This window comes from Gigantopelta aegis, chromosome 3 (assembly GCF_016097555.1).
Source record: "Gigantopelta aegis isolate Gae_Host chromosome 3, Gae_host_genome, whole genome shotgun sequence".
Lineage (NCBI taxonomy): Eukaryota > Metazoa > Mollusca > Gastropoda > Neomphalida > Peltospiridae > Gigantopelta > Gigantopelta aegis.
In genome coordinates, this window is record NC_054701.1 from 48,016,522 (window position 1) to 48,043,191 (window position 26,670).

Genomic DNA, 26,670 nt, shown 5'->3' on the forward strand with positions numbered 1-26,670 from the left:
CTTTTGATGTTTGAATGAATCGTCAGTAGGACAAGTTTGAATCTGTAATACATTATTTCTAGGTTTTTACACTATTGCAGACTTTAAAGAATACATTTGGCATTTGTTCGAACGTTACATGACTGCAGTCTTTTCGTATAATACTTGAAGGATGTCACCACTAGGAGTTTTGAATACGATTTTATCCAGATAAGATCTGGGCCCGTGCTTATAAAACGTTTTAGTCTAAACTCAATCTCTAATGATGTTTAATTGTTTGTTTGTTTTTGTTTAACGAAACCACTGGATCACATTAATTAATTAATCATCGGCTATTGGATGTAAAACATTTTGTATTTCTGACACGTAATCCTCAGAAGAAACCCGCTACATTGCTCCTATGCAGCAAGGGGTATTTTATATGCACATTCCCACAGACAGGAAAGCACATATCACGGCCTTTCACCAGTTGTGGTACACTGATTGGAACGAGAAAAAACCCTATCAGTTGAATGAATATATGTCACACGTATACAACGTAGGCTATATGGTGTTGCCATCACGTTAAAGTCTCAGATTCTATTAGTCTTGAGTCTAGACTAAAAGTTTTATAAGCACTGGGCCAGGTATAGACTATTTAAAGTTTTGTTTTTCTTTCTCTGATGATCATTATAAAATCAATTCAGTGTTCTAAAAGTACTTATTTAAAACAAAATATGGAAAATGAAGTCTAAAGAATACCAGCGCTCAATCGTATAGTAGCCTAATCGTTTAAAGCATTAAAGATAAAAAAACCGAACATTAATAGCGAACATTGTCGTTTATGAGACAATTAATACATGTATAATAGGCCTACAGTGCATATTATAGTTATATTGTGGAGTTTTTTGTTGGGGGGGGGGGGGGGGAGTTTTTTTGTGAGGTTTTTTTTTGTTGTTGTTTTTTGGGGTGGGTTGGTTCGTTTGGTGGGGGGGGGTGTTTTTGTGGGGGGGGGTTCTGGAGGGTTATTGGGGGGATCCCACTGCTCCCTTTCCTTTCTGTCCTTTGAATTCCATCTTATTTCTTCCCAATATGGCGGATCCTCGATCCTATCTTTCACCTCCCAGTCCTTAATTGTCTCTTCAACCGAGACAGGTGCTTGTACAATTAAGTATCTTATGGCTATCAATGCTGTTTCCTCCACTTCGCCTTAATATCATCTTCACCGCCCATGGAAACGGGGGACTGGGGATCTGGTGGTGGACTCTCAGGAGCATCCACATGAACGCCTAAGGGGCGGAGCCAAAAGGGGAAAAATTAAGCCAATAAAAACAAAACAAAAAACCCGTTCCTCTCTTCTTGCAAAAATGCTATATAATGCTATCTTCATACACATTATGGTTTATCAAAGTTGTGAATTTCGTTAACGCTGGGTCCCATGTATTTGAATATTTTTTTTATAGTTTATGTCTGAGAAGGACGAAGTTTACCCGAGTTGTATAGACCTAAATAAATGCATTCAACTTGTAATTTCTGTACAACTATTAGACCATTTCAAATTAAATTTAGTGAGAAGCATCCTTGACCTAGAAATAAAATCATGAAATTTGTATAACAGGTCATTCTGAATTTCTGACCCCACCTTTACTCAAGTGAACGTTCTAAAGGTTCATACATGTACGTATTGTGGGGTTGTTTTTGTTTGTTTGTTTGGGGTTTTTTTTTTTTTGGGGGGGGGTGTTTTTTTGTTTTTGGGGTTTTTTTTTTTTTTTGCAAACAAAGAAAAAACAAACGTACAATTCCCCTTATGTTCGGTGATACGGTTCCAAATTAGGAAATTTGTGTAAAGTGTATTTTGACTAGGCTATGTAGCACATTATTAATTGTTATATATATATATATATATACGTTGGGCTCTTTTTCAAAAGGTATTGCGCCACCTAGCATGTTTACGTATGCAACATGGCAGGCAGAGGTGTCAAAGGTGCATCCAACAGAAGTGTCAGCCCGGGAATCAAAAGAAGTATGGTTTCGTTTTTGATACTATTATATAACAAACTCTCGATTTATTCTTTTACATAATTAGCCTAATTGCGTTACATTATGCCACATTATGACGTCATTCAAATTCAAAAACACGTTTATCTTACAAGTATGGGTTGGCGTACATCTATTAAAATGATTATACGTTCCATGTTAAGAACAAAACAGCAATGACTAGATGCATTTTATTTTGTAAATAAAAATGAGACGTTAGTTTTCAAATCTAACAACACTTTTAACAGATCCTCATGTCATGATGCCCTCCTCGGCTAACGCATAATAATCGTTAAATGGCCACAGAGGCGGCATTGCCGCAAAGTTCAAGAGCTACATAAACAATCAATTTTTATTTATTTTTAATAATAAAAGTAAAATAAAATATAAAAGGTAACTGATAAAATAGTTTGGTCATGATGCGAATCGACTCGGGGTTTAATGCTAAGTATAATGACAACATAGGATTGGGAGCGTACGTGGTTTCAGGACGAAATTATTTGTATTTCGCCTACGTCACAACCTCGGTAGCCTTGTTTGCTTTCATTTGGCCTTGCCGGATTTGTCGTGTTAAGTTTGGCGTTTTGTACTTGAATTTGTAAGTTTAATGCAATGCAAGTCTTTGTAGATTAGTATTGTCATATTGCTTTGTTTTTGTTAAGGAATGTTTATTAATTTGGGCGCCAACTTAATAGAAGCTAAACTTATTGCAGTTGTGTCCTTGAGGTTGCTCTTGGGTGTCCGACTATCTTTGCTAGTAGTTAAACGACCTTGAACTTGACGTTTATTATTTGGAAAGATGACGCATTTTATATTTTTTACACTTAAAAATTGTTTCTAAAAGATTGTTTAAAGAACTGAAAACTAATAAAATCTTATACTTTTTGCATGAGTTCGACCCGTATCCCCTTTCAATGGTTAGGGTTAGTCTTGGAGACTGATGGAGAGAGGAGGGGAGGGGAAAGAGTTCGACCTGTAAGTACTACAGGCTCTAAAGACTAACCCTAACCCTGGCTTGTTTGGAGATCGCAGAGTTTCATGTCTTATTTAATTCAAAACAACTTCTTTCCTTCTTCTTATGCCATCTATATCTGTCTTGTATTTTTCTTCTTTTTCTTCTTCTAAATCCTTTTCTGATTCTCATCCTTCTTATTCGATATTTTCTGTTCCCCTTTAAATCGCGGATCATAACAATAGTTATCTTATAGATCACTGTCCATGTTCATCTGTATGCATGAATTGAACTTCACCCTGAATCAGTTTCTATTAGTTTTTGTTATTTATAACACAGTCTGTTGTTGCTTGGACCATGGATACAAATATAAAGCAGTGATTCGGGGCTCCCAAACCCGGCACTGCTATATGATATGGGACAATAAATATGTATTAAAAAAACACAAAAAAAATAACCTTAATAGAAGCTAAACTTATTGCAGTTGTGTCCTTGAGGTTGCTCTTGGGTGCCCGACTATCTTTGCCAGTAGTTAAACGACCTTGAACTTGACGTTTATTATTTGGAAAGACGACGCATTTTATATTCTGCACTTAAAAATTGTTTGTAAAAGATTGTTTAAAGAACTGAAAACTAATAAAAGCTTATACTTTTTGCATGAGTTCGACCTGTATCCCCTTTCAGTGGTTAGGGTTAGTCTTGGAGACTGATGGGGAGGGGAGGGGGGGGAAAGAGTTTGACCTGTAAGTACTACAGGCTCTAAAGACTAACCCTAACCCTATACCTAAAACTACCCGAAACATTGAAAGGAGGGTATGTGTCGAACTCCTGCTGTTTTTCAATAGCAAGATTTTCTTAACACATCCAGGTGCATTATTAATGTACAAACAAAACATTTTCAAAAGCAATTTTGCATTTTAATAAATGATTTTGTTTCTTATTTCCGAACATTCCAGCATGCATGCTAATGCTATCACTAACCTTAACCCTAAATCTAAGCCTGAATGAACTGAATGCTGGAACATTCGGAATTCTTGCCATTAATATTACTGAGTTTTTTTAATTTGTAGATCCATCAGCCATGCCAAGTTTTCCAACTTACCTGACTACGGAGCAGGAGGATGAACTCCGAAAAATTGCCAATGCTATTGTGGCTCCTGGCAAAGGAATTCTAGCAGCTGATGAATCCACAGGTTAGTGAACATTGTAGAAATTTGTAGAAAATGAACACCCAATCTGATTAAAATTAGCTCTACTGGTTTACCAGTAGATCAGCATTGTGGGGAGCATACAAATTCTAAAAATATCAGGCAAGACTATTTATGCAATAGGCAAACTTGTTGGTCTATTTTAACATAATAAACTCTGGATTGTATACTAGTATAAACAGATTTTATGGCTATACCATCACATTTTTTCTTTTGTCTTGAAACAAATTATATATGAAATTTTATATTGAAATTAGTTTCCGGCATACTTCGTAATTAACCTGAATCATTTCGTGTACCCTCGGCATAATCCCTAATGTTTTCAAATTCTTTCATGACCTATAAACCTGAGCGTAATGTTTTCATAACATTTAGTTGAAATGCGTGACGTCAAAGTAATTTTTGCTAATCGTGATGACGACGTATTACTGATGAATACTGTAATTTATTAAATTTCAAATGAAAATGTTATTTTAGAAGTGTTATAGGATAAATAGGATGTGTCGCGAGTGTTTTTTAATATGCAAAATAATAACCCAGTCTGTTAATCAGTATTTGTTGAGGCTGTTGTAGTGAGAATTTTCTAGACACTGTACTGAATACTCATACTTTTTATACCAGGGGTGGGGAAACATAAAATTGTCTATCAGTCCCACTCGATGTCATCACTAGGGGGGGTGGGGAGGGGAAAAAAGAAAGGAATAAAAAAAGAAGATTTAAAGACGATATTTGCCAAATAGTTTTTAAAAAAATCATAGTTACGTTTTGTATAGAATCGTGAATGCGAAACGATAAACATGAAAACATAAAACAATTTTTTTTTTATCACATCAGTAAAAAAAACACCCCACAAATTGTATATATTTTACATAATGGAATAAATAATATAAAAAAAGAATAAAAGTTAGGAATTTTAATTCCCATAGATGTATAAAAAGTACGAGTATTCAGTACTGTGTCCTGAAAATTAATAAAAGATGGCACTGTTGAAGCATTTGACAACCTGAGCTAGCACATTTAGACAAAGAACTTAATAACGTCATCACTGATTGGATGAAATTTGACCTCTACTGGCTCTAGAGATAACCAGTACGTGTAGCTATTCTGCTCACTCTCACTTCTTAACAAAAAAGGTGGAAACCTTTTGTTAATTTTAAAATCTTTTATAAATAATTATACTCAACCAAAAAAGTATTGCAGTTCCCACTAAATCGTCTTCAAACTTTATATTATTTGTCTAAAACCAGTCAAATTAAGTTAAGTAAAATGGATATTTGAAAAGTCTGGAAGTAAATTTACGTTTATGAACAGATGTTTATTGACGGATACTTCATTGTTAAACAGGAGGATACAAAAATGTAATTTTGTCACAAATGTCAATATCTTGTATGCCGACCAGTTTGGCGAATAACGGCTCTACAACGACGTCTCATGCTGGACGTAAGCCTACGAACTTCTACTGCAGCAATTTGGTTCCATTCTTGACGTAACGCCAGTTCAAGGTCACGAAGAGTGTTCAGTTGTGGGTGATGTTCTCGTAATCGTCGACCCAAGATGTCCCACATGTGTTCAATGGGGGAAAGGTCGGGGGATCTGGCTGGCCAGTCTAAGACTTGAATGTGATTTCTCTGCAAAAGTTTGTTAGTTATGCGGGCGGAATGAGGGCGGGCATTGTCTTTCTGATATGTGAACGTATGGTTGCGTTGCATAAATGGCAAGACAACAGGTGTAATGATTTCGTCACAATATCGTTGTGCAGTTAATGTTCCATTAACAGTAACCAGGTCAGTTTTGCCGTTGGAATGAATTCCCGCCCAGACCATGATGCTGCCTCTGCCGTATATGTCAAGCTTGATGATGTTTGCAGCGTCGTAACGTTCGCCTCACCGACGCCATGCTCTTAGTCTACCATCCGCAAACTCTAGACAGAATCAGGATTCATCTGTGAACAAGACTTCGTTCCACTGTCTAAGACGCCACTGCTGATGAATCCTGGCCCACCTCAAGCATTCTGCGACATGACGTCGTGTTAATGGAACCCCTACTACAGGGCGACGAGCTCTTAACCAGCACCATGGAGTCGATTACGAACGGTTTGAGGGTGAACCATTGTGCCAGTAGCCAGTCGTAAGTCGGCCACCAACTTGGGAGCACCTTGGAATCTACTGCGGCATGATGACGTCACTAAATACCGGTCCTCTTTGCATTGTCGCATGTGGCCGACCGGAGCGACGTCTGTCTTTTACTGCTCCAGTTTGTTGCAAACAATACAGTAGACGCAGTATTGTCATCGGGTGGACATTAAAGTGACGAGCAACGTTCCTAACACTTTACCAGCAGCAAGTCTACCGATAGCCTCATGGCGTTGGTTTTCGGACATTGATGGACGGAGTCCCATGGCAATTTTCACGCAATTTTCTTTCGTTTCACATTAGATACAGGTCTGCCAGTTGAAAATCAAGGCTTATGCTTAATCATTGCACATGATTTTCATGTTATGTGCTCACACGACATTTTCAGACACTGCACGAGCAAAGACAGGAAGTGGAAAACTTTCCAAAAAACCCAGATTAACAATCAAACAGTATGCTGGATTAAACACAGTGATTACTTGCATTTCTTTCAAAATTGCAAAATGTATACATTATGATCAAAAATGCAATACTGCAATACTTTTTTGGTTGAGTATGTTAGATACACTACATTGAACAGTCAACAATAAATACATTTATAGATTATTTCAGTATATTTTATGTTATTTCAAGCAGTTTGTATTGCACAAAAACCTGTTGCTTCGGACTAGGACACTCGACCTGACAGAGCTCCATACACAGGTGTTGATTGTAACCAGTTGCAAACTCTGGGTCCTTTGTTTTAATTGGAGTGTAATACCCTGATGGCTCTCTCACCAAGAATGATGTTTTTGTTTAGGCCTACATCTGTTTAATCTCTTGACCGCCTCAGCGACTTTGACAAACGTCTAGCCTAGTGGCAGTGGATTGACACTACTCGGTCTACTGTAGGTCCGACTTAGGCAGGCTTCAAAATCACAGATGTCTAAAACACCAGCCATATTGACCACATTTATTTATTATTTTAAATCATGCACGAGGTACTGATGTCTGGACAGGCCGGTCCACTTGGCGGATAGGAATTTTTTCCAATAATAGAAATGGACGGGTGCTTCGGACCGACAAGAATGACAAAAGTGGGACCGGCAAACACACGTTTAAAAAAAAAAAAATTGGTCTCGGAGATTGAGAATTAGTCCCAGACCGGGACTGTTTTATTTTTATTCATTCCATGTATTAAATATATACACAATTTGTGTGTTTTGGGCTGTTGTTATAAACCCCCCAACCCCCCGCCACCAAATTGTTAATATTTTGATGTTTATTGTTTCGTGTTTATGATTACACATAAAAATTTGTTTAACACTATTGGGCAAATATCATCTTCTAAATGTTTTTATAATTTTTATTCTTCCTCCACCCCACCCCCCCACCCCACACACACACACACACAAAATCTTGATATATGACATTTCTAGTCAATTAAAAATTGATTAGCAACTAGGTTTAAAATTAAGTAGCAGTCTTTGAAACTTGCCTAGCGAACCACAATGCAATACTGAACAAAATGTTCTCTAGAGTCGAATATTGTTTTGGGAAACTTGCCCAAAATGAGTTCTCGGTTAGTAAAAAATGGCCCAACTAGGCCCTCCATATTTTTAATCACATATTTTGATTATACGGATGCATTGTACAAGCTCAGTGCTTCTTAGCACAAAGTAAGTTTAAGAGGCATGCTTCCTCATTAGAAATTCAGATTTATAAAACTGGGACTTGGTTTAACACACTAAATATTTTTGTGGTGTTTGTGTCTTTCAATTTCTTGAGTGTTGCATTCCACTGTGCATAGTTTTATTTGTTGTTGACAGGAACAATTGGTAAGAGATTTGCCCAGATTGGAGTGGAAAACACTGAAGAAAACCGTCGGAAATACAGAGAATTGCTGTTTACTTGTGACACTGTTGCATCTGAAAACATTGGCGGTGTGATCTTGTACCATGAGACCTTCTTCCAGAAGGACAGTAAAGGTGTACCATTTCCAAAACTTATCCAAAACAAAGGCATTATTCCAGGCATCAAGGTTGACAAAGGTGTTGTTCCTCTTGCAGGAACAAATGGTGAAAGTACCACTCAAGGTAAAACAAAAAATACTGTTTTGCAAAAATAATTGCTTCAGAAATGAAAAAAAAAGAAGTAAACTACATGTAATTGCTTAATTGTTTTTCTATATGTCACAAAAACATAGCTTAGATCTCATTGTTTTAGGCACAACAGGCTTTTTGTCTATGCTGGACACACCAAGATCGTTTTAATGCAGTAATGTTGACAATAGCTCGTAAAGAGTTGTACATATTCAGAAATGCATTTTAAGTTATTTTAAAATAATTAAAGCTTAACATTCCATGGATTTTAAGAGTAAATGTTTGTACTTAATATGGACTTGCTTATTTTGGCCTCAGCTTTGGTGCAGTCAAAGGCCCTGAAGTGATGTCCTAAGTTTGATGCAATGGGTTATGTAAAATAGACTTGAGTGAGCAATGCACAAATGAAACCATCAGCATGGAATATTTTGAAAGGATACAGTTAGAAGCCACGTATGGTACCACAGCATTTGTCTTGCCGTCGGCAACATCCGATTTTAAGAACATAATGGCAAGTAAGGTTAACCACAGCATTTGTTGTCATTGCTGTAGAAGAATTTGAACCCTGTAAGATTATTAAATGTTGTTTAAAGCAGGTTAAATTACAACTAAATAATAAACCTTTCCTTTGTACAAGTTTTCTGCAGTTGGTCAAGTTTAAGAATGCAATTTGTATCTTATGCAGTAGGATATTGTTTTGAACTTGTGTTAAAATGCAGTTCTTTTGCTTCAGGTCTTGATGGGCTGTCAGAGAGGTGTGCTGAGTACAAAAAAGGTGGAGCACAGTTTGCCAAATGGCGTTGTGTTTTGAAGATTGGTTCTCATACACCAACATACCAGAGTATGATGGAAAATGCCAATGTGCTAGCAAGATATGCTACCATTTGTCAGCAGGTAAAAATGTACTATTTTCACTTTTTTGGTTGGGGATGGCTAAGCAAGCTCCAAATATGATCTTTGCATTTTAGAAGTGTGTTGAGCTTATTTTATCCTGGCAGATTTGTTGTAAATAGATCAAGTGTCACAAAGACCAAATGTTTGACTTCCAGTAGCCATGGGGCGGAATGTAGCCCAGTGGTAAAGTGCTCACCTGATGTGCAGTCAGTCTAAGATCAATTCCTGTCAGTGGGCCCCATGGGCCTGTTTCTTGTTCCAGCCAGTATTCCACAACTTTTGTAGCAAATGCTGTGGTATTAACTATCCTGTCTATCATTGGATACTGCATATAAAAAATTCCTTGCTGCTATATAATCGGAAAGACTAGCCCATTGCATGGTGGCAGTGGGCTTCCCCTCCCATTGATGGGACTGGTCCTTAACCATAAGACGGATGCTATATAACCGTAATTAAAATATGTTGAGTGCTTCGTTAAATGAACCATTCCTTCTTTCTTTAGTTGTATTAGCCAATGATTAATTAATCAATGTGCTCTAGTGGTGTCAAATCGTCTGTGGGCCCATTGGGCTATTTCTCGTTCCAGCCAGTGCACCATGACTGGTATATCAAAGGCTGTGGTATGTACCACCCTGTCTGTGGGATGGTGCATATAAAAGATCCCTTGCTGTTAATTGAAAACAGTAGCCCATGAAGTGGCGACAGTGGGTTTCCTCTCTCAATATCTGTGTGATCCTTAACCATAAGTCTGACGCCATATAACCGTAAATAAAATGTGTTGAGTGCATCGTAAAATAAAACATTTCTATCTTTTTTTAGTGGTGTCAACTTTAACCTTTTAATAATAAATTTGAACTTAGTATATTTATTAACATATTCTAATATTTTCCAATTTTGCTAAATTGTGTGTGAATATCGGAAAATGTATGTCACCACAGACAGCTAAATAACCATAATAAAGAAACCTCTGTAACCCAAGATAAAAGAAGCAGCGAATTACATTCCTACCAGTGGGAAGCTTAGCACATGTAACTAGTCTGATCTTTTTGGGAAATTGTCCATGGCGAAAAAGGGTTGTCTCTTGTTTTTCAGAAATTAGTTTTTCTCATTTCCTTTCTCTGTCAGGATATTTAAATAATGTTTATTAATATATAAAGATTATTATACGAATTTGTGTGTCATACTGATTTTATAAAAGAAGTGTGAGGATTTTTGTATTACCCGAGCGAGAGCAAGGGTAATCTATGAATCCTGACACGAGGTTCATAAAATCGGTACTACTCATATGTAAGTGTAATAATTTCTTTATTATCATTATTTTTTATGAATTACAAGCGCCATCTCAAAAAATTTCAATCGCAACTAGGAGGAGAATATTTCATGTTCAGTCTGAGCCAGGACTGGGAAAGCAATATCTTGTTATGACTTCGCTTCCAAAAATAACGTGATTACACTTATTATTACACATATGCTTTGTATGGTTTTTATTAACTTGGTTATGCTGAACCATGTGGATAATAAAGTTCAGCATGTACATGTACATCATTATATCTGAAACAGACCTTTTAAAAAAATAGCTGCTCTCATTTTAATTTTAGAATGGACTTGTTCCAATTGTTGAACCAGAAGTGTTGCCAGATGGAGAACATGACCTTTTTGAAGCTCAGAAGGTCACAGAACAGGTAATAAATAGCAAACATGTTAAAGAAAGGATCATTTTAGGCAGTTTGACTGGTAGGCGTATTTAACGATATTTAATGGGGTTATTGCTGAATATCAATAAGTAAATTGGTATGTTTAATCAGACCTGTTAACCCTCCCAGATTCCGGAGGAATTTCCCGGTATATGATCAAATCTCCCACACCTGTGCAGGAGACAATTTCTCCTGTTAAATGACATTTTTGTAAGCATAAAAAAAAAATCTATCACATTTTGCCAAAATAACATAAGGGAAGTAACTCATTCTCATTCGGAAAATGTTGACTACTTTCGGTTTCCGAGAATGTAACAGGCCGAATTGTCCTGACTGTTTAACCTTTGCCGATGTAGGACTTGTGGGATATTTATATTGTTAAAAAAGCACATGGAGTTTATAAAATGACGTGTTATTATGATGTTTGTTGTCATCGTAATGGCTACGAAACGTGGCGCCGAAAATTCAACAGGCTGTGTATTGCCATTCAGTGTTGCCATATATATAACTATCCAGTTTAGTTCTAATAATGCCTCTGAATTGTAAAATTTCTTCCCACTAGATTACATATTGCAACTAGACGAATCTGAAGTGCCAGACTCTGGCCCAGAGTTGACAGCGACGATACACACAATGCATGTTAAAATCACATGTCACAGCAAGACGACGAAAAGACTAATTAGCTACTAGTAGATAAACATACTTGTGTCAGTTAATTTTGTATGTTTGCGCAGTAAAATGTTGGTAACAAGGGTACACTTCAAGAGATTATTTTTGTACAATTAATAAATGTGTTAGACAAAGTTACTCACGGAAATGGGTATAATTCCGGTAAATTTCACAAGATGTCCATAATTAGGTTTTACTTATGATTAATGGAAATACAATATTTATTGCATCATTATAATGATTTTAAATAAGTACCACGCCACTGTTCCTCATAATAGTAAAAACTTAATATTAATTTATAAGTTTGTCTTAGGTACTTAGCGACACTAACCACAAATGATGATATAACATAACCTGTAAAGCTGTAAGTGTAATACCGTAAATGTACTAATCAATTTTTTAATTTCTTGTTTGTGTTCTTAACATTTTTAGATAAAAGAGTTATTTAAAAAAAAAGAGTATTAAATCATAATAATATTTAAACTTTAAAAAAAATTAATAATAATATATATATATATAAAAAAAATTTTTTTTTTTAAATGCCAAGATCTAGGGTTAACAAGTATATATGACATTATGTAGTGTTCATATAACTTATTGTAATATATATTTTTTTTAAATCTTGCAATTTTGGGTTAAATTGTGTTAATTAAAAAAATCTCTGGCTTTTTCAACACACACCACCTGCTTTCTTTTGACTAAAGGTTGACAGGTCTGGTTTAATTAATACAATGGTAAAAACATGCCGACTGTTTGTATATAATGGACACAGCCACATTTTTCTTTCTGTAAATAGAGCCCCCTGATGAGAACGTAGTCACACAGTGCAAAACACGGTAGTCCGGTAATGTGTCAATGCTGAAGCATATGAGCCTTATGAGGATCACATGTTCTGGGAGTTGGTGCCAATGGTTGGCATCCCCATGCTATGTATGATGGCAAGATGGATGTCATCAAATTTATTTATCCTATGTTCAATAGGACGGCAGGGCACATGGTGTTCGGGTGGAAACTTTGACTTATTTTGTATAACATTCATATGAGACTGTTTAATTTTTTATTATTAGTGTTATTAATTAATTATCATTAATTGTTTAATGTGACATATGTTACTACTTACTACCCATGTACCTACCATGTTCGAGGTCAGCCGACAACAAATACTCCAGTTCTGTTTCCTGTTCAGTACAGTTTCCACATACACCAGTCCATGTCTGTGTTGTCTCCTATTGATTTCGGGTGGTTCATCATCTGTTGAAGAATCAACAGAATCCACTGTTGTAGAATAAAATTCCCAATAAAAAAATCTCGCTCTCCATTTCGTGTTCACATCTAATGTAGGTGTAGGTTCTGGCTATCTTAGTTTAATTGTTTCTTTGTATACCACGTTGCTTATTCTGCATACACCAGAGTAGATAACTAATGATGACAATACCTGTCCAGCTAATGGATGCGGAATCACAAAAAGAAATGCAAGATGGCTGCCTTCAGTTACTAAGAAAAATAATGTGGTTTTTTTAACTTCCAAATTACACATTTTTCATTTGTTAAATTGTCAGTATATGTTGGTGGTCTGAGTATGTATTTTTCCAACACATGAGGTCAATACGTGACTTGATTCTTTCTTCAAATATAGCCGGCCTTTCAGCATTAGTTGACAATAGTGCTTAAAATTGGTTTGCTTTAGTCGGCACCATTATTTTAATAGTGGGTTGGTTGCTGTCTTATTTTAGAAATATCTTGGTAACTGAAAAGAAAAAAGGACATCTTTGAGTTAGATCTTTATGAGTTAGGTTCCAGCAAAAGGTTTTTTTAACCAAAACAATCTTTAGTTAGATCCCAGTTAAGGTTTCTTTAGCCAAAACAATATTTTGTGTATTATGTAGCCTATACAATTAATGCCATCTGTATTATAACAGAAATATTAGTTTAAAAAACGAAAAAATAACATTTAGAATTGATCCTGGTCTGTGTAGGTCCTGGCTTTCCAATACAAGGCCCTGGCAGATCATCACGTGTTCTTGGAAGGCACTCTTCTGAAACCCAACATGGTGACAGCCGGACAGAGTTGCTCCAAGAAGTTCAAGCACGAAGAGAATGCAAAAGCTACTGTACTAGCACTGTCCAGAACTGTGCCACCAGCAGTGGCTGGTACGTACACAAAATACACAGATCATGATGTGAAGTATGATGAAAAATGTTATTAAACTGTGTGCGGTTCGAGATTTAGAAAAAATAAAATGTAAGTGTAAAGTGCAAATAGTAGATAACCTATTATTCCAAATTAAGTTTAGAATTCATAGGTAAAAGAAAAAGAATCATTGAAATGACCACAAAATAGTATTACTATGGAATCAGTGTGTATATTATTTTGCTAAATATGCTGTCAAAGTTTACAAAACATGTTTGATGTTAAATTTGTATTTTGCAGGCGTCACATTTTTGTCCGGGGGAATGTCTGAAGAAGATGCCACTCTCAACTTGAACGCTATCAATCAGTACCCTGGTCGCAAGCCATGGGCTCTCACGTTTTCATTTGGACGAGCCCTGCAGGCCAGTGTTTTGGCTGCATGGCAAGGAAAAGATGCAAATATTGCAGCTGCACAAGCTGAGCTGTGTAAACGTGCAAAGGTATTGAAACAAGTTTAATGGCCATTTAGGTTACCCAGGTTACAACTTGACAATAAATATATACTTCACTCTTCATAACATCAAATAAAGTAAAAAAGAATAAAGCATACACCGTTTCATTCAAGTTTAAGATGCACACAAAGTGAGAACAGTAATATGAATGAATAAATGTTTGTGGGTTTGTGAACGACTTTAATAGTAATATTGGAAATGGTAAACTTGATAGATTTGTCATAAATCTGTATTGTGGTAACCTGTTTATGGGTTATAGCTGTTTATGGGTTATAGCTGTATATTTTTATATTAACTGAAACTCAAAAGTTGCCCCCTAAAAGCTAGATTGTCTCAAACCCAATGATTATTACAGTTCCAGTGATGTACATGGACATTTTTGCCAGGTTCTACTGTACGTGTATTAAAAACTTATTATTTTCATGTCCAAATAATAAATGAGATTGTTTGTACTATGTGAGCAGTTCAAAATTACATGCTCATTCAGACTGTTTCTTATGAGCGTTTCAAAAATCTTAAAGGAATCCCCACATTCAGCATATAAAATGAGCCATCTTGTTTGTACCATTTAATTCATAAAACTGACATCAGTTTGAGTAGCATTCCTGAGCAACTGAATGATTGCAACAAAAAGTAGCTGGGTTCACTGAATGACTTTCTTAAACAATTAAGTGGCAGGATTTAGCTGTCGAGTGCTCGTCTGAGTTCCTTGCGTCACAGGATCAAACCACTTCTGTGGATCCATTCAACTGATTGGGTTTTTTCTCATTCCAACCAGTGCACCACAACTGGTCAAAGGCTGTGGTATATGCTTTTTGTCTGTGGGAAAGTGCGTGTAATGTACTACTGGAAAAATGTAGTGGGTTTCCTCTGACTACGAATCAAAATTACCAAATGTTTGACATCCAATAGCTGATGATTAATAAATCAGTATGCTCTAGTGATGTCATTAAACAAAACAAACTTTAACTTTTTCTTAAAAAATTTGGTTTTTATGTGTTACATTGCATTTATCATTTATATGAGGCTCTTAATTTTTTTAATAGAAAAAATATATATAATGGTATTGGTAGCTATTTGAGAATTACAAGAACACACAAGTTTATTAAGATGTATGTTGTTTGTCTTGTGCATTAATGAAATACGTTAAATGCAGTCGAGACAGAATAACTGAAATGAAAGTACAGTAGAATCTCGTTGGGTCGAACTCGGTAGGGTCAAATACACTGCAACGCTCAAACCAAACACGAAGTCCCAAGTTACACTTACAGCTTGTTGGCCGAATAGTTACGTCAAACCACCTGATGGGTTGAATACTTTCTCGAGCACTGACAGAGTTCGAGCCAACAGGATTCAACTGTAGTTGATTTTTCAAAACAAATTTCCAAATTAATTAAATTTATTCTTCCATTTTCAGGCCAATGGCTTGGCTGCATTGGGACAATACAAAGGAGGTATGGCAGGGACTGCTGCAGACAAGTCGCTCTTTGTTGCTGATCATAAATATTAGAGGATATGCCAGACTACTTGTGATGGACACTAGTTCACATCAGTTCAGTACTGCTCATAATTTTTATGTAGCAGATGTTTTTGTTTCTGGTGGAAAATAATCTTTTTTTTTTTTCTTTTTTTTTTAAATTCATTTTACGGATTGTGAATTTGTTATTACTTGCTACATGTATTTGAGTCAGTTCTGTGAAATAAACAATTAGAAATATGTTTTTGGTTCTCGAAAAGACACAAATATGGTGTGATCGAAAATCATCTGGATTTTTTAAAAACTGTAATGTATATGTTTGGAATACAGTGTATTGTGACCTCTTTTGTTGCATATCTATTGTGACTGGTAAAAGCTTAGTATTATTGATTATTTTAAAGAGACCCTATCTCTTTAAGCTGGTTCTTCTTGGCAACTGTTTTATGGCGATTTTGTGCATTTTTATTTGGAACAAATGTTTGGTTAAGTGTTGTTGTCTTTAAAATTTATATAACTTTTTTTTGTTTTGAAATCCATGGATTGGTCTGAGACCTTGTGTATGAATAGTACTTGTTAAAATATTGACTCTTGAATATTTCTTATGAAATAATCCATAATGTAAAATTCTTAATTTGTATTTGTTTATGGAGATGTATACTAATCTGTTACAATTTTGTCTTTAATCAGTACTATGTTATTGGGGGAAGGGTTTTTTTTTTTTTTTTTTTTTCCTTCAGTCATATATGTTGCATGTTTTCTTGTCCTTCCAGATTTTTATTAATTTTGCAAATTTATTTCCTCTTGTGAATCAATGTCAGCTTTGTTACTTTTACTTTTAGATGAATACTAGTGATGTACTAAATATTTAGTACTTGATGTATGGTAAATTAGACCTAACCAGATGAATTTAAAAACAAATGGGTAATTTGGGTATTTTCAACATTGATAATTGCAGTGATTTACATACATGTAATTCTAAAAATAAGGTATGGAACTATCAAATATATACAAGTAAAGGATAAAAATGAAGATTTTTTGGTTTATTGAATATAGATCTAGAAAATGGCATCTGGTGTTTGATTTACTGATGTGTTCAGTATAGCTTTAATTTAGCTGTTACCTTTATTTTTGTTGTTTACCATTGTTATGGTGATGAATAAATTTTAACTTGTCTCTCTGGGTCAATATATAATGCACATTTTTTAAAAGGTTGTATATTAATAGTGTATTTCTGGTTGCATTTTAGCAGTATATTTACTGGCTCAACATGATTTTGCATATTATGTTATCTGATGGATAGTTAAACATAATAAATAAATGTTAAATGAATTTTGCTGGTTTTTGACTCATTTTGAAATGAACCTGTTTTATCTCCTGCTTCTTTTGTATGTTTGTATGAAAACCTGGCTGCATTTCAAGGTTTATTAGTTTATGAAAATCTTACGCGTTTTGTTGCAAATATTCTTCAAAGTGTTGGGAGAAGGATATTTTTGGAAATTACTAAAATGTACAAATAATCAGTGTTAACATAAAAGTAATCTGTGGTTCTTGAATACATTTAATTTAATATTTGACCACAGAATTGATTTCCACCATTTCTTTTAGTCCCTTACAGTCAGACTTCGTTACAACGACCAAGTTCATCCCTGGGTCACTTTGTCGTTATATCGAAATTGTCATTGTATCGATTTATTAATCGGCTATTGGGCGTCAGTAGTAGCAAGTGATCATTTATATGCACCATCCGACAGACAGGATAATACATACCAAGGCATTTCATATACCAGTCGTGGTGCACTGGCTGGATGAGAAATAGTCCAATGGGCACACCGACGGGGATGGATCACAGGCCATCATTAAATACTAAATATATTATTAATCGAAGTGCATTCAGTCGATCTAATCGATTGGTAACTACTTCGTTTGCAAAATGTTATAAAACTAGTAAACTTGATTGTTAGAAGTTAATCCTTTAATTGAACGACGAAAGGCTTTTGTTCAAAAGCAATACACGTCTTCGGAGTTAGCCGACATCGGTAACTCGGACATCATGTGACACTGTCGGCTTGCGACGAGATCAAGGATGCTAATAGCTGTGGATGCCAACGTACTTCGGCATCTGTGATTATGTAATGTTGTAAAGAGTTGTTTTTAGATGGGTGCACGTTTGTTCCTAATTTGCTCTGTCGGTGTCGGAAGGTGTGAATTCCGGTGTAATTCAGCTTGTTCTGAATGCACGCAAAACCCTATGACATGACATAATGAACAGAATAACATTGGTGTACGTTCGTTCCTGACAATTTGTGGGCGGATGGTGTAAATGTAATGACAGTCGTTGTTACCAGATCTGACTATATGCAAAGTCCAACAAGTATTGATATACCATTGTATTTGCTTTTCAAGCTAGAGGCCTACGGTTATTTCAGCTCCGTTTGATAATAATATAGTTTGTGTATGAGTGTTCATTAAACTAGTATTCTTGGCTCACATACAGTGCATAATGCAAATAAATTGACTAAAAGTTTTCAGTCTGGCAGTCTGATTATGTCAAAAGGTGGTTAAAAATTCATATTCCATATTTCATTGTTTCATGGCACCTCTATTTGAAGAAAAAAAGAAAAATGTTTGATTGAACGACACTCAATACATTTTATTTTCTGTTATATGGCGTCAGACATATGGTTACGGACTACACAGATATAGAGAAAAGAAACCTGCTGTCGCCACTTCATGGGCTACTATTTTTCGATTAGCAGCAAGGGATCTTTTATATGCACCATCCCATGGACAGAATAGTATATACCATGGCCTTTGTTACACCAGTTGTGGAGTACTGGCTGGAACGAGAAATAGCCCACTGACGGGGATCGATCCTCTCAATATCTGTGTGGTCCTTAACCATATGTCCGACGCCATATAATCGTAATTAAATGTGTTGAATGCATCATTAAATTAATCATTTCTTTCCGATATAAATGTAAGGACAAAATTTATTCATATCAGGCATAAATTTGCACCAAGGTGAGTGAAGGTAACGCCAAATTAAAAAAAAGAAGAAAAAGAACTGAACTGAAACAATTTTGAGCTGCTTAGGACCGAAATGTTATGGGGAGTATGATAACAGAATTTATTGTTTCCTACCCTGGCCAGCATGTAAGTGTATTGATGCGTGGCATCATGTAAAGTTAAACGGATGTAGATATCTAAATATTCACCTCTGTACCAAATACTCTGACCCATAACTGCCTCTCCCCCCACCCCCATGTGTGTGTCCCCCCCGTGTGTGTGTGTCTCTCCCCCCCCCCTCTCTCTCTCTCTCTCTCTCTCTCTCTCTCTCTCTCTCTCTCTCTCTCTCTCTCTCTCTTGTAACCAGTGCCCCATGTCTGGTATATAGTGTGCTCTAGTGGTGTTTTAAAAGCAAACCAATCTATCAAACCACCCAAAATTGTTGTTAGTGCTGTGCATCTGAAGAAAGATCACACAGATGGTTATAAACATTTCATGGAAATCCAAAATGGGTACCGTGATTACATTACTGTTTACACAGATGGATCGTGGGATGGGAATTCTGTGGTTTCTGTTACAATTGTTTTCCATCGCACTCGATAATGTGCATGAGATTGCCCGATTCAGCATCAATTTTTATTGATAAAATCATTAAAGCCCTGGAAGAGATTAAGCATTCATGTGCATTCAAATATTTTATTTTTTACACTCACTTTCGTGTCTCCAAGGTTGACTGTACATGAAGTTGGAGATTCCTTGGTTGGGATGCTGTTACAAAAATGTGGTTTAAAAAAAACCGAAAAAAACCCCCCAAACCCCAAATATCATGCTATATTTTGTTGGGTACCCACCCATCTTGGCATTATGGGCGATAAAAAGGCAGATTCTGCTGCCAAATCTGCATTGAATTTGTTCCATGCCAGTGTTGTGTTCCTTACAGTGATTTTAAATATCTTAACCAATGGCGTGGTTACGAACAAGCTTCATTTTGGCAAGCCAGTACTGAGAGTAGCAGTCCTACAGGTGGTGAAGGAAGAGGTGGGCTTGTGTCGGCCAAACACATTTAACCATTTATTTTATTATTTAAAGAAGCATCCTCCTCAACGTGAACATTTCCAATGTACACTGGCAATGTGCCACATTTTGGTGAAGTGTTAATCATCTAAAGCTCACGAGAAAAGATCTGTTTGGTAACAGAAATATATGAGAATATTTTTCAATTCCATCTATAATTATTATTATTTTTTTTTTTTAAACATTCTGATTTCTATTTTAAAGTTTTAAAATATACTTACCTTGATTACACAGCTTAAGTACTTTACGGTGTTACTTTTAATCACGTATCATAATTATGTATACTGTAGAGCAGGCATGATTTTGTGAATAGGCTTACTGGAATATTGGATCTTAACCATGAATGAAAGAAAGAAAGAAATGTTTTATTTAACGACGCACTCAACACATTTTATTTACGGTTATATGGCGTCAGACATATGATTAAGGACCACACATATAATGAGAGTGGAAACCCGCTGTCGCCACTTCATGAGCTACTCTTTTTGATTAGAAGCAAGGGATCTTTTATATGCACCATCTACACAGACATGGTAGTACATACCACGGCCTTTGATATACCAGTCGTGGTGCACTGGCTGGAACGAGAAATAGCCCAATGGGCCCACCGACGGGGATCGATCCCAAACCGACCGCACATCGAGCGAGCGCTTTACCACTGGGCTACGTCCCGCCCCGTTAACCACGAATGAAGGAACGATATTGGCAAGCTGCAAAATGCCGCCAAATTCGCCCATGACACATTGAAAACAAAAGAATTAATTTCATTTGTGAGGTAATTTATCCAGCTGAATTCATGTATTATAATCAAAATAAATAATATAGTTAATCATAAATTTCAACAAATATTTAATTACATGATATAAATGAGTAATGCGAAACAAAAATTGAATTATCAATTGCTATTTGGGTTTTATTAAGAGTTATGTATAAAGCCCATTTCCGGATATGAAAAATATGTGACTAATATATATTCTGGAAAGAAATGGTTGTTTAAACACTAAGCGATTGTAAATCGCAAACTATTGGTTATCTGTGGCATATGATCTAGACGACTTGAGAATCATAAAAGAATCTGCTTCCACACATCATGTTTTAATTAGTGAGATGTACATCACATACTCATTCTACACATTGTGGTCTTGTATTGGAAATCCTAGAATGGAGCACTGGCTGGGTTTAACGATGACGTCACACCAAAAAGTGGACAACCAACAAGATAACTCTCACCATAAACTAATTATTAAGTTTTATCCAGTACACTACGAGGATGAATGCTGAAGCATTCCATTTAACAAGAATTGCTGTATTCAGATTTTCATTCACAAAGAATACTTTCCCAAACAATCCATAATACTTATTCTTGGATAATGCATGTTAATTAATTATCTTCAAGTTTATTCTTCGTATTGTATTTCACATTCTTTGAAACCTATGAATCCATGAATGCATTATTATACTGTACATTTTTATAACGATAACAAACCACAAAACTGAATGTTTAGTCTCGTGCCTGCCGTTACCTACATAATTGTAAAGAAACAATGTGTTGAAATGTTACGTTTTTGTTTACCACCAGTCTGATATGTTAATGCTAAAGGTAGTTACGCAACAAACATTTCATGATTCTACAGCTTTCTAATTTCCAGTTAATTATCTATCACTGTATACAACAGGCAGTGGACTTCATTCTGTTTGCACGATTTGTAAGTGTCACTGCTGTCGTTAAAGTCTGAAAGCTGGGCTGTTTGCGTACAGATGTTTTCATCTTATCACGCAGTTTCTGTGACAAACGAACCAGCTCTGGAGTAGTAGTGCAGATATTGTCGAGGTCCAGCTTCATCAAGGACATCTGCTTAATACACTTTCTGCTTGGCAGTTTATCAATATATTCTCTGCATGGGTCACTCAGTTCAAGAATTAAACTGAGAATCATGACTCTGCCGTCAGAACATCCCACAATCACAGTTCTGTCATCACTTGCCACCTTCAAGCAAGTTGCATGACCATGTACAAACAGACATCCTTTCTTTTGGCCATCACTTGTTCTGACAACAAGTACAGAACTGGTATCTTTTGAAAGACCAATGACGTATTTCCCATCTAGTGCCAGTTGTGGAGAGTTAGGTTTGAACTGTGTACCAATTGTAGCAATATGTTTGGTTTTGACTTGATCAAACACTCTCATGTTGCTGTCGAGTATAATTGATCCAGAACTGGAGAAGTATGTGTAAGCAAGATCAGAATCTGGCTTCACAACACTGAAATAGTGTCTTATGATGCATCCAGTAATGGGGTCATATATTATGGCACCTTTGTGAATGTTTGGTGGTGGAAAAAGTCCTTTGTCACTATCGAATGGAGCTTCCTCCACATTCTTGCCATATATCAGAAATAACTGATTACCAGGAGTAACACGGACATCAAGAAATCTGTCATTGGGGTCTGCATGTTTAAGTAGATCTTGGACAAGAACCACTTTCTCCTCTGCATTTTCACCCAGTGTTTGAATAAAAAGTTTTTGTTCAAATGACCTGGATACCTCAACTCTTGTCACTTGATGGTAGGATTTTATACAGGTCTGAATCACAGTTATAACTGCATCATAACGGATGTCATCATTCTGGGTGCCAGAATACAATATTGGTTTGGTCAGAAATTCTGACCACTCAGGCAATTTGTACTGATTTGCTGTCAGTGTACCATCTGTTTCTGGTCGTAAGATGGTAATGGTGTAGTCATTGGACACCCAATCATAAGGATTGTAGAAGAGAATCTCTGTGATGCATATCAGTGAGCTTGACTCATTGAAGGACACATATCTGCAAGCCTTCACTTGATAGATCTTTTTCAAAGTCTTCATATCCCATATGATGTCATCTGTCAGAAATTTACATCCAATGATGGCATCTTCACCTCTATCGGATATTACTGCTTTAGTTACAGCATATCTCCCAAGTGGCGACAATCTGACATCAGTAATGTAGTCTCCCAGTTCACAGCTGTGTTGCAGAGTTGCTATAACAGTTCCATTGGCCGTGTTCAGGATCTTTGCATCTGCAATTTTATTGCCACTGCATATGATCTTACTCGATCGAGTTGAAATGTCAAGAGACAACACAGGTCCCTTGATCACTTCATTTGCGTGCTGGATGTCTGCATCTAGGTTGTCCAGATTCCAGACTTGCAATATGTTGTCCTGGAGAAAACTGACAGCCTTGTTCAAAACGTTTGATGTAAAGAGCTTCACTATGGGTGAAACTGATGCCTGCAGGAGTCTCACAGGTTCACCTGTTTCCGTGTTCCACACGGCAATGTACGTATACCGAGATGCCACAACCATGACGTCCTTTGGTGTAAAGCCTGCTCCTGAAAATGTAGACATTGTTTCTGTAAACGTCCCAGGTGGCATTTGTTGAATGCGATGTATGATGTTTTGGTGCATTGTGCCGATGATGTATAAACATCGCAATGACCGTACCAAGATATATTTTTCAGTATGAGACAAGGTGAATTCCTTGATTTCCAGATCATGAATAACACCATGAGTTTTGGATACTCGATTAGTAACGTCAAACTGGACTGACTCTAAAAATTTAGTCTGAGTGAGTACAAAACACTTGGCAGCTTTGCTTGTGAATATGATTTGCACAGGATCATCGCTTGTCTGGCCAACACACTTCCTTTCCATCAAAGGCAAAGAATACAGAAGGACTGATCTACCAGAGTTGAAGGCAAGAAATGACTCATTTGGACTAATGGCCACAGTGTGAGCATAAAAGGAAAATTTATGCAACACTTTGCCCATTTCCAAGTCAATCACTATTGGGCCTACTCCCCTGTCGGTAGTGAATGCAAGGTATTGTTTTGAGATATTTACGTGCAGCACAACCCCATAGCCATAATTCACGTTTGCATAGACTTCAGAACAATCCGTCTTATACACTGTGACACATTTATTCTTTGTGAATATACAGAGGTAACGTCCGTCTTTGCTGTGGTGCACTTGCCCAGTTGGCATCTGCATGTCTTGCCGTATTTCTCCTCGTGTCAATTCCCACACCTTCAGGCACGTACTGTAGAAAGGCTTTGCCGTCATTAAAATTCCATCTGGATTTTGGAAAACATCTACATCAACTGCTGACTTGATCTCGTTGTCAATCTCGCACTCGTACTGTAACGGACCTCCAGGAGCACTGTATATTTGGCAGTTTGGAACCAAGGGACAGTGTGACTGAGAGATCAAATCACACTGGTGGACAAGATTTCTTATGATAGGATACTTTGACACGTGTGGGAGGAGACGGCCACAGATTTCTGGACCTAGACAGTTAGGGTCCAGCTTCAGAGCAGAACCCGACATTCGGAGAGCATCTGCAACTAGTTCTGTTTCCCTGTCCTCAAACAAGGTAAAATCTGCAATGATTTGTTGTAGTGACGTTGCTTTGAGTTTTGTGTATATCCATTCAAATTTACAAAAGCAGTGTGACTTCACCAACCCAAACTGACCACTGTTGATGAGGCTGTATGGCAGTTGGCTCAATTTGCGGCTGTTATATCTTTCTGAAACACCAGTTTTACGTAGAAGGAGAGGCTGTTCGGGTACATAGCGACATGCAGCACTTTCTGGACTGGTTCGTTTGAGTCTGTTCATCAATTTTGTTGTGTATTTGAAAGGCTTCTTTTCAGTACCACTCCAGGTGCCAAGATAGTATTCAGAAATAATCCAATGTATCTTGTGGAATTCATCATCCTTTTCTAGATACCTTTCCACAGCTGCAATGACAAATTGCATGTGGTACCAAGAGAGAACAACAATCCCATCTGCTTCTCGTTCGACGAGAAATGATGATATTTCCAGGTAGAGTCTGGACCACAGACTTGGAGGGATTCTTCTGATAGGAGGCTCCCATAGTGTGAATACGCTGTTTAGGACATCATCATCCAAGGACATTATGTCTTCTAGTTCTGATTCGCTGAGGCCATTCTTTGCTGCAGTGATGTAACCCAGCGCTCGCGACACAAATACTTTGCCATGCTTTCGTTCAAGTCTGTCAAACAGTTTGTGGATGCACGCTTCAACAGTGTGCATGAGTGTGTCATGTGGAATATCATCGTACGACCTCCACTGAATGACCTCCTGAAATGTCAGTGTGATGAACAGTGGAAGTGTACAATGCTCGAATGCCTCCTTTACAAGTTTCCATTGTGAGTAGGAGATATCCCTGTCTGTGAGTTCTAGCAAAACCTTCATAATATGCAGGCAGTCGGAGAATGGTAAGGAAGTAACCTCAATATAGTTGTCTGAAATCTTACTTTGCAGTCTCTCCAATATGGCAGCCTTCACAGGTAATGTCGAGACAATGACTTTCACATTTGAGGCAAGTCTTGAAGGCAGCCAATCCATAGTGTGCGCTCCATTATTTGTTGAAAGTTGATCCAATCCATCCAAGAATATGACAAGCATACCGTTGAAAGTTCCTTTCTGTAACAAATCAATGAAGTAAGCTTTCAGGCTCGTGTAGTCATCTGGCACTTTGTGACGATAGCTGCCTGTCAGGTATGCTATTTGATGGCTGATGGAATGTAACAGTTGCTGAATCGAGGAACTTCTGGGAGTAGTTCCAATAAATCTTAAGACAATTGCAAGGTTTATATCTCCCCTGGGACTCTTTGTTATGTTGCTATTAACTAGTGACGAAGCCTTAGCCATGAATGATGTTTTACCACTGCCAGATTCACCATACACCACGAGTGCCTGGTTCGATTCCCCAAGAAGGTATTCTCTAACAGTCTGCAGCAGTTCATTTCTCCCAACAAATGTGTTACACCTTCCTTTGGCTACTGACCAATGCTGTGAAACTTCGTGGAACAAAGAATCGTCGGCAAGCTTGTTGCGCCTTGCCATGTTCCTGTCAACAAGACTTTCCACTGTTCGATAGAAATGATTGCACATCTTCAAGAGATAGCCCGCATGTAACTTTGAATCAATGCCTTTCGAAGACCATTTAATGACGGATTTTCGTATGTTGAATATAGGAAGCTTGCTAATGGTTTTGCCTTTTAGTTCCTGCAGGCTAGCAGACGCTTCTATATTGACGTCTGCTGAGTCAGGATAGAGATCAATGTATCTTTTAGCCAAGCTATCCGCTGTGTTCTCCTTCAAGTCCTCGATTTCTCTTAAGTACACAACGATGTTATTTTCCCGATCTTTTTCCTTGTGAACAGTAATTACGCCAGCATAAATCTCATGTTCAGTAACTGAAAAACATAATTTTTAAATACCATATAATAAATAATTTTACCATTAAACCACATGAAGTAGTTAAAACCAAACGAGTAAATATAATAACAACTACAACTGATAGAGCAAATCATCACATTTAATTTTATTTTGGTTGTATTTTTATTAATTCATTAATTTAATTTAAAAGTTTAAATTTAAGTTTACAGTAGTTTAAGAGAGTATTTTTTTTACATGCCCCTATACCACTAAGGTTTCGGGCATGTAGTTTAAGCTTGAAGGTTTAAGTTAAAGTTCCAGGTCAAGTTCAAGGTCAACGTTATAGTAGGGGCCTACATATGTACTGCATGTAACAAAGGCCGTGGTATGTACTATCATGTCTGTGGGATGTATATCAAAGATCCTTTGCTGCTAATCACATTTAAAATAGCCCATTTAATGGCTTTTCTGCTCTAACGTCTTTGGAATGTTGGACTTCCAATAGCCGATGCTTAATAAATCAATGTACTCTAGTGATGTCGTTAAACAAAACAAACTTTAACTAACGAATTTAGCTATATGCATCTTTGTTGTAGGTAATATATATTGAGTCCCTCCACTT

The 26,670-nt window shown here is 36.8% G+C and overlaps 2 protein-coding genes across 3 annotated transcripts in view; one reads left to right on the plus strand and one right to left on the minus strand.

The window, feature by feature from the left end:
• Positions 1-1,838: 1,838 nt before the first annotated feature.
• LOC121368153 (fructose-bisphosphate aldolase-like) lies at positions 1,839-17,074 on the plus strand. Of its 2 annotated transcripts, none has more exons than XM_041492760.1 (8): positions 1,839-1,981; positions 4,018-4,140; positions 8,096-8,362; positions 9,102-9,262; positions 10,861-10,944; positions 13,602-13,776; positions 14,057-14,256; positions 15,686-17,074. In XM_041492760.1, the coding sequence occupies exons 1-8, from the start codon at positions 1,921-1,923 to the stop codon at positions 15,776-15,778; spliced, it is 1,164 nt and encodes a 387-aa protein (XP_041348694.1). In that variant the 5' UTR covers positions 1,839-1,920; the 3' UTR covers positions 15,779-17,074. The 2 variants fall into 2 exon arrangements, with proteins under 2 accessions (XP_041348694.1, XP_041348695.1); XM_041492761.1 differs by lacking the exon at positions 1,839-1,981 and adding an exon at positions 2,464-2,593.
• A 3,513-nt stretch (positions 17,075-20,587) lies between these two features.
• LOC121368677 (NACHT and WD repeat domain-containing protein 2-like) overlaps positions 20,588-26,670 on the minus strand; it is a 20,216-nt gene continuing 14,133 nt past the window's right edge. Inside the window, exon 7 of the mRNA XM_041493416.1 lies at positions 20,588-26,086. Coding sequence (XP_041349350.1) covers positions 21,486-26,086 — 4,601 coding nt within the window. The 3' untranslated portion in view covers positions 20,588-21,485. The remainder of the gene's footprint in view (positions 26,087-26,670) is intronic.